Source organism: Manis javanica, chromosome 6 (assembly GCF_040802235.1).
Source record: "Manis javanica isolate MJ-LG chromosome 6, MJ_LKY, whole genome shotgun sequence".
Taxonomy (NCBI): Eukaryota; Metazoa; Chordata; class Mammalia; order Pholidota; family Manidae; genus Manis; species Manis javanica.
This window is the reverse complement of record NC_133161.1, coordinates 127273166-127286270: the sequence shown is the minus strand read 5'-3', so window position 1 is coordinate 127286270 and position 13105 is coordinate 127273166. Positions and strand designations below refer to the sequence as shown.

The following is a 13105-nucleotide window of genomic DNA, read 5'->3' as shown; positions in this document are numbered from 1 at the left end:
AAGCTAAATTTATCATATGAATATGGCCAGGTGTTGACAGAACTCAAGTAAGAGTCATCATTGGCCATTCATTATGCTATGGGATATAAGTAATCATATTCTAATTCAATCCTCTCAGAACAGGGCATATAGATGTCTCCACAGATTTCTTAATTGATTGTTTTCTAAGAAGAATCTTTTGTCCTTCCTGTCCATGAGACAAAACTGAGCTGTTAAGGAAGTACATATTAGAATCCCCCTGTATCATTTATCAACTCGAGTCATACTTTGCTACACCATAACTTTCTCATGGCATTTTTCACTTCTGCATTCCTCAGTGTATAGATTAGAGGGTTGAGCAAGGGTGTCCCAATTGTATAAAACACAGCAACCATCTTGTCTATTGGAAACGTGGTTAGTGGGCGTGTGTATATGAATATACATGGACCAAAAAATATGACAACCACAATAAAGTGGGAAGTGCATGTGGAAAGGGCTTTTTGTCTTCCTTCTGCACTATGGTTTCTCAGGGAGTACAAAATGACAACATAAGAGATAAGCAGGATTATGAAACTCACCATGCATATGACTCCACTATTAGTAACAACTAGCAAATTTATCACATAAGTGTCCATGCAGGCAAGTTTCAACAAGGGCTGCAAGTCACAGAAATAGTGGTCGATCACATTGGGGCCACAGAAGGGCAATCTCAATGCCAAGAAAACCTGTGCTGAAGAGTGGATGCAAGATCCTACCCAGGCCAGAATCACCAACACACCACAGATTTGCCGGCTCATAATGGCTGTATATCGCAAGGGCTTACAAATGGCTACATAGCGATCAAAGGCCATGAGGATGAGCACAAATATCTCCATACAGCCAAAGAAATGGGCTGCAAAGACCTGAGTCATGCACTCATTATAGGAAATGGTCTTCTTCTCAGAAAGGGCATCCACAATCAGTCTTGGGGCAGTGGTTGTAGAGAAGCAGGCATCAGCAAAGGACAGATAAGATAGGAAGAAGTACATGGGGCTCTCAAGGGTGCTGCTTGTTTTAATGGTCACTACAATGAGAAAGTTCCCCAACAGTGTCATGAGGTAGAGAATCAAAAAGACCCCAAATATTGCTTTCTGCTTTCTTGGATCCTGCATCAATCCAAACAAAATGAATTCAGTCACGCTGTTATTCATTGCCATGCTAGTGGTTGTAGGTAAGATGCAGTTGACAAAGGATTAATCTGCAGAGAGAAGAGAAGAAATGACCTCTTGGGGATCAGTGGGCTGAATCTGATTTCCTTGTTTCTACACCATCCTATTACCTGCAACTGCCTTTAAATTCCTTACGAATCTTTGTAAATCTTTGGATGTCAAAACCTCTCCCAGATCTGTTATTCAGAAACTTACTGTATTGGACCAGAGCTTTTGTGTTTAGGGAATGAAAAATAGACACCATTTAACATTTTTCATTCTACCAAGATTGAGAAGCCATGAAGAGAGGAAAGGAGAAATAACATAGGCCTTTAGTGTGAAGAAGTTTGGGATCCACAGGTGTGAAAATCTGAGTAATGAGCTTTGGGATGAAAGAAATGAAATCAAAGTTTTAATGGAGATTATGAGGCAAATGCTTTATCAAGCAAATAGAAGATCAATAACAAACCTCTAGCTCAGCCAGATTCCAAAGTTGTAGTAGAAAACTTGGAAAGTTACGTTTTCCTGCTAGCCAAAGGCCATTGAAAACAATTTATAAAGTTTGAATATATTTGTACTGGTGAAATGTAAAATTTGGGAGCATACAAAACATGAGAGCAGATTTTACTGAGATTTACTCAGCACCTAAGAACAAAAATCACTGAGCCTTTTAACAAAATTTATTCATCTTTCTTTTTTCTAAATTTAGTCCAAATGAACTTTGAGCTTCTCTGTAATGAAGTGCTTACTCCTTCAAAAAGTCAGAGTTCCACTGCAGACACCTGTCTTTGCATCCCCTGAACTTAGAAACAGTGTAAAGCATACAAGTGGATTCACCGTGGCCCCAACAAAATAGACTGGTCCTGCAGGCATCCCGAGTACAGTTCAGCAGTGACTCAGGCTTGTTGCTTCCTTTCTCAGAGAAGGATCTGTAAGTGGGAGGAGGTAGCAAAATTAAACTTCCCCTCAGGTTTAATAGGATCACTTAAACTCCTTTTAGAGCAGTTTTAGGTTCACAGCAAAATAAAGAGAAAGGTACAGAAATCTCCTGAATAGCCTGTGCCCCACATATGCATAATGTGTCATTATCAACATCCAGAACCGGAGTGGTGGATACATTGTAACTGATGAACCTGCAATGACACAGCAGAACCACCCAAAGTCCATAGTTTACTTCAGGGTCCGCTCTTGGTGGTGTGCATTCCATGGATTTGGTTAAGTGTATCCATCATAATATAATTCATACATAGCGTTTTCACTACCCTAAAAACAGGATCACTTTAGATTCCCAAGTACAGAACATAATAATTATTTTCACACAATATTTAATACTCTCAATTCTAAATAAAGTTTTCACATCATTTAGTGGAAGAAAAATAAGACTTAGTGAGATATTTATGTGGGTTTTCATTGTGAGAATTATTAGCTCATACATACCACAAAATCAGGCTGGTGTTTGACAAACATCAGTATTACAAATGGCCAATCTAAGAATTCTTTAAGTAGACCCTCTATGTTTCTAAGAAAGAAAGGACACAATTTCAGATAACCGCTCTTCTCCACATTCTTTCCATCCTTTCCCTTTTTTGCTTCCTTGCTATCTTTTGAAAAGAAAAAGTGGGCATTTAAAAATATGATGTGTCATGAATATAATAAACTAGTTACTATGGATTTTAAATGCAATGGCTGAAATACCATGACTTTCAGAGCCTGTGCCATCGTCTAGCTTACCTCTGTTCCTCCCGTGTTTCTGCTCATGCATGCTCCAGCCACGCAGAAGACTTGGTGTCCCTCGTGAATATACTGACTGTCTCATTCTCTGAATTTTCCATATTTCTTAGTGACTAAATGACGTTCCTCTGACATGACCTCCAGTCTCCATTGCTATCTATATACAGAGAGTCCAGGTTCAATGCCATCTCCTCAGCAAAACTTTGCAGGTCTCTCCATCCAGATAACTTTCTTGTTAATGGCATTCCACTGTTAAAGTGTGTGTGTGTGTGTGTGTGATTATCATCGAATCATGCAGTCCTCTAATTTTTTCTGTACCATCTTTTGTTCATTTGATTTCATAATATCCAATAGGGCAAGTTCAGGTTGTTCCATTTGTGCACTAAGCTAGAAGTCAGGGTTTAGCAGAGAGCAGTAAAAGAGGAAACAGGACCAGAACAGGACCACAAGCTATTGCGCTCCGTGGCAACTGCTCTCTCCAACACTCCACCCACACTACCACACAAAGCATCAGATTCCAGTCACTCAGTGGAGCCAGCATAAAACATAAGGCCAAGGAACGATAAATAAGGAAAAAGAAAACTAGTGACCTGCTCAGTAGATGTCCTAACCATCAAATGGATACAATCTTCAGGATGGATCTAGTGAGAATCAGCATTTTATATATATGTTTGAAAAATATAGTGACGAGGAGGGGATATAGAGGTCAGAGAATGAGGGCAGGAATCAGAGCCCAAGGGGAAAATCTTTGTGGGGAAAAGCCAGAGATGAAGCACAAGGGTGAGCAAAAAACCACTCTAAAGTAAAGAGCAGGTTGCCTAAGGTTTCACTGGAGAGTCTTGCCACTCATTCCTCCGTTTCTCTTCTTAGCCCTCACTCCAGCCCCAGAAGGAGTTGCAACTTTTGGCTGTATGCAAGGTGTCAATGGGTCCTACAGAGCTAATGTTAGATCATTAATATCAGGACAAGCAGTATCATAGAATCATAAGACCATGGCATCATCAGTATTGATTGCGTATCATAAGTATACATCCCTACCTTATCCTGACCTTTAGCTTTGCAAAAAGAAGTCTGCAAGCATAGGATACTATACTGCCCCCTCAACCAGAACTGGGCCTGGGAGGCTGCTGCATGAAGCACAGGCCACTGAAAGCAGGGGAATCCTGACACATCCAAATCTTCTCGTCACTGAAGGAAATACTTTCATTCCTCGATCTTCAGGTTTCTTAGGAGACAAAACTGGATGATGGCAAATGCTCCAAAACCCAGTTCCAAATAGGAGGCAGGAAAAAGGAAATCGTTCAGTTGGTCTTGAAAACTTACCTCTTTTCTTTTAACAAAAGAGATGATATACAATAGGAAACTCATAATTTTCATTTTCAGATCTAATTTACCTTGAAGGCAATTATGTGCAATGTGTTTGCAACATGTAAATCGTACTTCAGATAGCTCCACTGTGCTTCCTGCAAAATCTATAAGGAGAGACAGTATGCCACAGATAGCTAACACCTCCTACAAGGCCTGAGTTAGACTCTTCAAGAGGGTCTGTAATACTGGCAGAATTTAGTCACACAATTAAACTCTTAGAACTTTCTAGAATAAAAAGGAAATATCCTCACTACTCTGTAATAGAAACTTCTATAAAGCCAGTTCCATTACCCCAGACATTCCCTGAAAAGCATGTGAATTAAACATTTCTTCATCCTCTGTCAGGTATTTATAGGGATCTCATAAAAGTTCACAGAAGCCCAGCCTTTGCAGGGACAAGGATTCCACCATTTCACCCAACCCTGAAGGATTTGCTCAGCGAGCTACTTAGCTCAGTTAATCCAGGATCACAGAAAACCATGGGGCCAATTAATCCCAGACTAGACTGTCAACAGATTCTGTCCTCAGAGCCCTCCTCCCCCCCAGTCCCTCTAAAAGGACTCTCCTAGTTCAGTTCTCAAGTGCTCTACCCATGCACCCTCCTCTAAGGGAAAGACACACTTTCAAAGGCACTATAGACTAGTACAAGTTACCAAATGCTCTGCCCTTTAAGTCAAATCCTTTCTTACAGCAGACAAAGCTCCCAGTCTGGGCAAAGTTTCAAAAAAGATGTGATATAGTTGAATTCTAGAGTCATGATTGATGTTTCTGTGAATTTAGGAAAGTTCCTTAACTTCTCTTAGTTTCCTATTCTAGAAAATGGATATTATAATTATTAGATATAATTTTTAATTGTATAATTAAATGTAAATTAATTAATATAAATATTAGATACAGTATAAGCACCTTAGCATAAGAGTATTTTAAGCAGTATTTAATTTTATAGTAATTATTATAAATCCTAATGATACTGATAAAGCATATTACAATACAATTAATTTCACTGAAAGCTACTAACAAAAATTTCTAAAATTTCTAAACTATTTTGAAATCAGTAAGTCAGATAGAGGAACAAGAGAAAAAATGGAAAGAAAAGGTGTTTTTACATATTTTAATTTTAAATCAACTTCTCAAGGTACAACTGGCATACAATAAAACATACTATTTTTGCATGAACAGATGACTTTTGACAAATGTATACATTCATGCAACTGCTACCACATAGTAGGAGTTTATCAATTTTATTATTTTTTCAAAGAACCAGATTTTGTTTTTGCTTGTGTTCTCTTCATGTTTACATTTGTATTTCTTTGCCTTCTGCTTTTTATTATTTGGTTTTATTACATGGTTCCCTCTAAGCATATGAGGGATGATTTGTTTCCAGCCTCTCCCCTCACTTCTGGTGGTTTGCTGGCCAACTTTGGGGCTCCAAGGCTTGTAGATGCATCACCCCACTCTCTGTCCTCATTCACATGGCATTTTTCCTACGTGCATGTCTGTATCCAAATTCCCCCTTTCTGTAAGAACATCAGTGACAATGGATTAAGGCCCATCAAAATGACCTCATCTGAATTTGATCATCTGCAAAAAACCACCTTTCCAAATAAATTCACATTTATAGCCACTGGGGATTAGGACTTCAACATCTTTTGTGGGGATACAATTCAACCCATAACAAACCCTGTACAGTTTCTAGCATTGGGAAAATGTCCTGAGGGAAAAAATAATGCATGGTTGAGGCTCTCCAAAATTTCCTCCAAAAGCTCTGCTCTGACTCTGTCCTCACCCCAACTCCAGACACCCCAACCAGTGAAAAGCCCAGACTCTCAGCTTCCTGTCTATGCCCAGAGTCAACAAATGTTTCCAAGGATAAAAACAGCCACAGAATTCAACTCATTTTATTAAAGATCTTATCTCTCTGGGATTCTGTCTCTTCTGATTCTAGATGCAACAGGTCTCCAGTACCTCATACCGGTGATTTCTCTTTTGCATTTGGCTTTTCTAGTTCATGACAAGCTGTTGAATCTCACCCAGGAGTAGAAGTCCATTTATGTATTTTTATTAGCACTTATTTATTAAATCAACAAATATTTATTGACCACCTAATATCCACCACTCCTCTTCGTAATAGTGCTATACTTATGGAAGGGTACTTGGATTTCTAATGTTGCATGTCACATGCAAAGATGAAATTTCCTTACCCAACATTTTGAATATTTTTCCATCACTAGGGATATAGGTCCACACTGGCTATCAGAACTGAGAACACTGGAGTTTGAAGCTCATTAAAATAGATATGTAAGGAGAAAAGCTCAGAAATCACCTATCAGGGTTGCATCTTGTTTTGTTGTTTGTTGTTCCAGCTTTATTGAGCTATAATTGACATATAACATTGTGTAAGTTTAAGGTGTATGTGGGATAATTTGGTACACATATATACTGTGAAATGTTTGCCACAACAAGTGTTAGTTAACACACCTTTCACCTCACTTTGGGGCACTTGTGCACCAGTCTCTGATCTTCAGACATACAAGGCAACACTGAAATCTGTTAATGCCCAGAGAAGGGAAGACTCTCACGGACTTGCTCATCTTGACCAAATAAAAAAACGCCTGTGATATAAACCAGACTGCAAGTTTAATGATTTGCTTGAGTTCACATACACTTGCTTCCTAGCCTTCAGTCACTATGTAGCAACATTTGGAGCTACCCTATCAGTAATCACATTCTGGCACTGAAATTATGCAGCTATAACTGTATATAAGTTCATCAGCAGAAAACCTATAGTATACTCATATGTATCTTTAAATTATCATTCAAGAGAAAAGACAAAATAAAGCATTCTTATAGAAACCAGCAGGCTGTAGTGTTAGGATTCCTGATTTAGAATCACCAAATTCTAAGGACTCAGTTAACAATAACCTCAAACACGTAATGAGGTTCTGCTATATTCAAAGCACTCTGCAACCTGGTTGGTATATGTTCCTGAAAAAAACAAAAATCCATGCCTTCCTGGAACTTAGATTCTAGTGGGAACAGACAATAAACAATAAATACAGTAAATAAGTTATAGTATGTTAGAAGATGACAAATGCTATCAAAAAAAGAGAAAATAGAGTAAGACAAGTGGACCAGCAGTGATAATGGGAATGCTGTGTTACACTGGGCATAACAGAGGCTTCTGTGAGGAGATATTAGAATGAGATGTACAGTGAAGCTATTAGCTGAGCACCTTACCATAAGAGTATTTTAAGCAGGAAAAACGGGTGAGACAAATGCCACAAAGTGAAAGCCTTGTAGGAGGCCAGTGTGGCTGGGGCCAAGGGAACAGTGTGTAAGTGCCGGGAGAGCCGAAGAGGCCACAGAATGTCAAATCGCTGCAAGGATTTTGCTGAACTATTACAGAATTTTAAGGAGAGAAGTGTCCTGATTTGACTGTACTTGTAAAAGGGACCTCTGGCTGCTGTTCTAAAAATAGACTTAGCAGAACAAGAGTAGAAGTAGGAAGAATTCTTAGAGTTTATGGCTGCGACCCAAGTGAGAGATGATGGCAGCTAAGATCAGGCTAGTAGGAAAGCTACTGGAAAAATATATTCAGCATATATACTTTCTATTAAGGTATCATTGATATACACTCTTATGAAGGTTTCACAAGAAAAACAATGTCGTTATTACATTCATCTTTCATCCTTATTATCGAGTCCACCCCTATACCCTATTGCATCAGTGTTCATCAGTGTAGTAAGATGCCACAGAGTCCCTATTTGTCTTCTCTAGGCTCCACTGCCTTCCCCATGACCCCGCACACACCATGATACCCAACAATCCCCTTCTCCCTCCCTCCCCACTCACCCTCCCCCACCCTTCCCCTTTGGTAACCACTAGTCCTTTCTTGGAGTCTGTGAGTCTGCTTCTATTTTGTTCCTTCAGTTTTGTTTTGTTGTTATACTCCACAAATGAAGGAAATCATTTGGCACTTGTGTTTCTCTGACTTATTTCACTGTGCATAACACCCTCTAGCTTGATCCATGTTGTTGCAAATGGTAGGATTTGCTTCTTTCTTATGGCTGAATAGTATTCCATTGTGTATATGTACCACCTCTTTTTTTCCATTCATCTACCGATGGACACTTAGGTTGCTTCCATATCTCGGCTATTGTAAATAGTGCTGTGATAAATATAGGGGTGCATATGTCTTTTTGAATCTGAGAAGTTGTTTTTCTTTGGATAAATTCCTAGGAGTGGAATTCCGGGTCAAATGGTATTTCTATTTTTAGTTTTTGAAGGAACCTCCATACTGCTTTCCACAACAGTTGAACTAGCTTACATTCCCTCCAGCAGTGTAGGAGGGTTCCCCTTTCCCCACATCCTCCTCAGCATTTGTTGTTGTTTGTCTTTTGCATATTGGCCATCCTAACTGATGTGAGGTGATATCTCATTATGGTTTTAATTTACATTTCTCTGATGATTAGCAATGTGGAGCATCTTTTCATGTGCCCATTGGCCATTTGAATTTCTTCTTTGGAGAAGTATCTATTCATATCCTCCACCCATTTTTTTCTACCCATTTTTTAATTGGGTTATTTGATTTTTGAGTGTTGAGGTGTGTGAGTTCTTTAAATATTTTGGATGTAAACCCCTTGTCGGATAGGTCATTTACAAATATACTCTTCCATACTGTAGGATGCCTTTTTGTTCTGTTGATCGTATCCTTGGCTATACAGAAGCTTTTTAGTATGATGTAGTTCCATTTGTTCATGTTTTATTTTCTTCAGGAACTAATGGAGATGTGTTCAGGAAAAAGTTGCTCATGTTTATATTGAAGAGATTTTTGCCTATATTTTCTTCTAATAGTTTTATGGTTTCATGACTTGCATACAGGTCTTTGATCCATTTTGAGTTTACTTTCATGTATAGGGTTAAACAATAATTCAGTGTCATTCTCTTGCATGGAGCTGTCCAGTTTTGCCAACACCAGCTGTTGAATAGGCTGTCATTTCCCCATTGTATATCTATGGCTCCTTTATCAAAAATTAATTGACCATATATGCTTGGGTTTATATCTGGGCTCTCCAGTCTGTTCTATTGGTCTATGAGTCTGTTCTTGTGCCAGTACCAAACTGTCTTGATTACTGTGGCTTTGTAGTGGAGCTTGAAGTCAGGAAGCACAATCCCCACCACTTTATTCTTCATTCTCAGGATTGCTTTGGCTATTATTCAGTGTATATTTTGAAGGCAAACAATTTTTTTTTCTAATGGGTTAGGTGTGAGTTATGACATCAACTCTTTTGATTCTGTTTTTGGCTCTATGTTTGAAAACTGGATAAGTAGAATTTCCAGGGGAAGGCTACAGGTAGAGTACATTTAGGGCAAGAACTATCAGTCAATAAATATGAAGATACCTATTAGATATTTAAAGGAAGGTATCAAGCAGGTAGTTCAGTATACAAGACTGGCATTCAAATGGGAAATCTGGAGTGGAGATATAAATATGAAAGTCACCAGCATTGAAATGGTATTTAATGTCACAAGAACCATTGATTTTATTTTAGAGTTTTAATATAACATATGAAAAGAAATTTCTCCTGATCATCAGTGGCCTTCCATAAACACTTTTGCCCTGAGGACATTCCCAAAACTCAAGGCAAAAAGCTTTCTCCCTTCCATAATCTTGTCTCCATTTCTACTTTTCTCTCTTTTCTGTCCTTCTGTTTATATAGCAATACTAACCCACAGCAGTCTATAGCAATGCAAATTTGTGGCAAAGCTAGCAAGGCAAATACTTTAATGACTGATGCCTTATACAAACCAAGAAATTCCTGTCTCATCATAGGATCTGTACGTTGAGAGAGTTTTCCAGTTAAGGGTGTGAGCTTAAAATAAATCCTCCAAACTTTCATTATCAGAGTGTGAAGGTCCATCAGGCTCCTCGGTCCAAGGAGATGTGCTCATGCAGTCACCTCTCAAGGTGACATTGTGTGGGGTCACCTGCCATGCTTCAGAGTCCAAGCCTTGGCTCTATAAGAAAAGTCTTATGTTCATTCTCAGACGTAGACACATTGAACACTCCCACATGAACTGGTTCCTCTTGTCCATACTCATTAGTTAGTAGTTGTGAAACCAGAATGTGAATTTAATGAGATACATAAAAATGTAAAAATGCCAAAGTTCTTATCCCAGTCACTAGCCAATGTCTTTCTCTCCAGAAAGGAAAATCTCTACAGCAAACCCAATTGCCATGCAAAATTTACTTGATAAAGGTACAATCCATGAAGCCATGGCCTGAAAAATTAACCCAGAAGTGTGCCCGTCAGGTGCCTGGCCAGTCTTACCCACCAGTGAAACACTTGTTTGCACTAGGGTTCTCTCTACCTGATTGACACCTAATGAGGAATTTGGCTTCCTTGATATATTTTGTTCTTTATTTCCAAGCTGTGAATCTTGCTCCTGTGGACATCTTCCTTTTTTGTAAATATGATTATGACATTAGCTCTGTTTTTTATGTCAGTTGTTACCTTTTTCATATGTATGATCTCATCCAGGAGGTGTTGATTTTTATAATATAATTTACAATTTCATAAAATTATCACAAAATTACCAAGCAAACATTAGGTTTGCAACATTTTAAGTTTGTTATACTTCTGTCTCACATGTCAGCTTAAGATTAATTAAGGCCCTAAACTGAACTCTGCTCATTTACTTGTATCTTACTAATATCAGGTTTTCAGTGAATAATTTAGAAACTCTGGCCATATTAAGCCCAACTAATAAAATGCAAACTTGAGGCAATAGATAATTTTACTGGGATCAGAAATACTTTTGGAGTAAAAGATCACTGAAAGCAGCATTTATTTTTCCAGTAAATAAAAGAAGGGATAGAGAATGAAAAATAAAAAGAATGGATAGAGGGGTTAACATCCAAAATATATATAGAACTCAAATGACTCAACAACAAAAAATAACCCAATTGAAAAATGGGCAGAGGACTTTTAATAGACATTTTTCCAACAAAATAATACAGATGACCAATAGGCACATGAAAAGATGCTCCACATTGTTAATTATTAGGGAGTGTAAATCAAAACCACAATGAGATAGCACCTCACACCAGTCAGAATGGCCACTAGCCAAAAGATAAAAAATGAAAAGTGTTGGCAAGAATGTGGAGAAAAGGGAACCTTCCTACACTGTTGGTGGGAATGTCAATTGGTGCAGCCATTGTGGAAAACAGTATGGAGGTTCCTCAAAAGTCTCAACATAGAAATACCGTATGGTCCAGTAACTCTGTTTCTACAAGCTTACTCAAAGAAAACAAAATGTCTGATTCAAAAAGATACATGCACTCCTAGGTTTATTGCCACATTATTTACAATAGCCAAAATATAAAAGCAACCAGTGTCCATCAACAGATGAGTGGATAAAGAAGAGGGAGTACAAATATACAAAGGAATATTATTCAGCCATAAAAAAGAAAGAAATCCTGCCTTTTGTGACAACATGAATGGAGCTAGAGGGTATTACACTAAGTGAAATAAGCCAGGCAGAAAAAGACAAACGCCATATGATGTCACTTATATGTGGAATCTAAAAATACAAAACAAAATAAATAAAATAGCAATAGGCTCATAGACACTGAGAAGTGACCGGTAGTAACCATGGCAGAGGGTTGGGTGGGTTGGTAGGTTGGGTTGGTAGGTAGGGTGAGGGGGATAGAGGAGCACAAAAACTCTCAATATAAGTTGGTCATAGGGATGGTAGTACAGCGTGGAGAATATAGCTAATAATTCTGTAACATCTTCCTCTGTCGACAGATAGTAACCATACTAGTTGGGGTGAGGATTTAATAATACGGGCAACTGGAACCACTGTGTTGGACACCTGAAATCACTATAAGATTGTATATTAACTATACTTCATTTAAAAAAAGAAGAATGAATTGAGAAGACTGGCATTATTTTCGTGCTATGCCAAGGCAAGAATTAAAGTTATCTTTGAAATCTAAGGGCTAATATCAGCAATAACTACATTCCTTCTCCAAACATGACATTTTAGTGTGTTAGTGTTAAAGAGCAGTTTAAATTTGAATATGGGAAGGTATCTCATTTATTCATGTATTCAGCAGATATTTACTAAGCTTCGACTTCAGGCTGTTGCAGATACTACTGATACATTAGTGAACCAAAGGGAGAGAAAAATTCCCTGCCTTATAGCTTAGTCTATGAGAAAAGGCAGGCCAAAAGGTAAATAAGTAATGTAGTATATCAGAAACTGATAAGTGCTCTCAACAAATGGAGTCGCTGGTGGGGAGGAAGGGGCCATAGAACCCAATGTTCAAGTGGCTATTTTTAAAAACAAAGAATAATCACTGATACAAAAACACACACAGTTGAGGTTCAAGAATGACCTTATCTCTTCTGATCCTGAGTTCTGATTTTTTTTCTCATCAGTCACTGAGGTCAGTGTTCTCATATTCTTGAAATAATTTGAGTGTTTCTTTTTCTAATCTCTAAGACGTTTTCCCATCACTCCCTAAAGCTTTTTCAAAACACAGAATGAATGGCAAGAGGTCTGATAAGCTCCTCTTTTCAATCTTCTTTTTTAATTTTTAGATTCTAAGTAAGCACAAAACTCAACTCTTGTAATTTACATAGGAAGATACTGAGTTGCCAAATCAGAGTTGATAAGTGACCTCAGTGAAAACACTGTTCTTAACCCAGGATTACTCCATTTTTTGTTACATTACATTACCTCCTGTCAAAGAAGGCCCATCCACATAGTTTTTGTCTGGAGAATTTAACTTTTTCTCCCTTAACTTTAAAATTTTTTCAAAGTTGAATGCT

At 38.1% G+C, this 13105-nt stretch overlaps 1 protein-coding gene across 2 annotated transcripts; it reads right to left on the bottom strand.

Moving 5' to 3' along the window:
* Window positions 1–260: 260 nt before the first annotated feature.
* On the bottom strand, window positions 261–1467 carry LOC140850155 (olfactory receptor 4C11-like). 2 transcript variants are annotated; one of them, XM_073239929.1, is made up of 2 exons: window positions 1451–1467; window positions 261–1158 (listed from the first exon to the last, which is right to left on the bottom strand). In XM_073239929.1, exons 1-2 carry the CDS (start codon window positions 1465–1467, stop codon window positions 261–263), a joined length of 915 nt encoding a protein of 304 aa, XP_073096030.1. The 2 variants fall into 2 exon arrangements, with proteins under 2 accessions (XP_073096030.1, XP_073096029.1); XM_073239928.1 differs by lacking the exon at window positions 1451–1467 and having other exon boundaries at window positions 261–1175.
* Between the last annotated feature and the right edge of the window lie 11638 nt (window positions 1468–13105).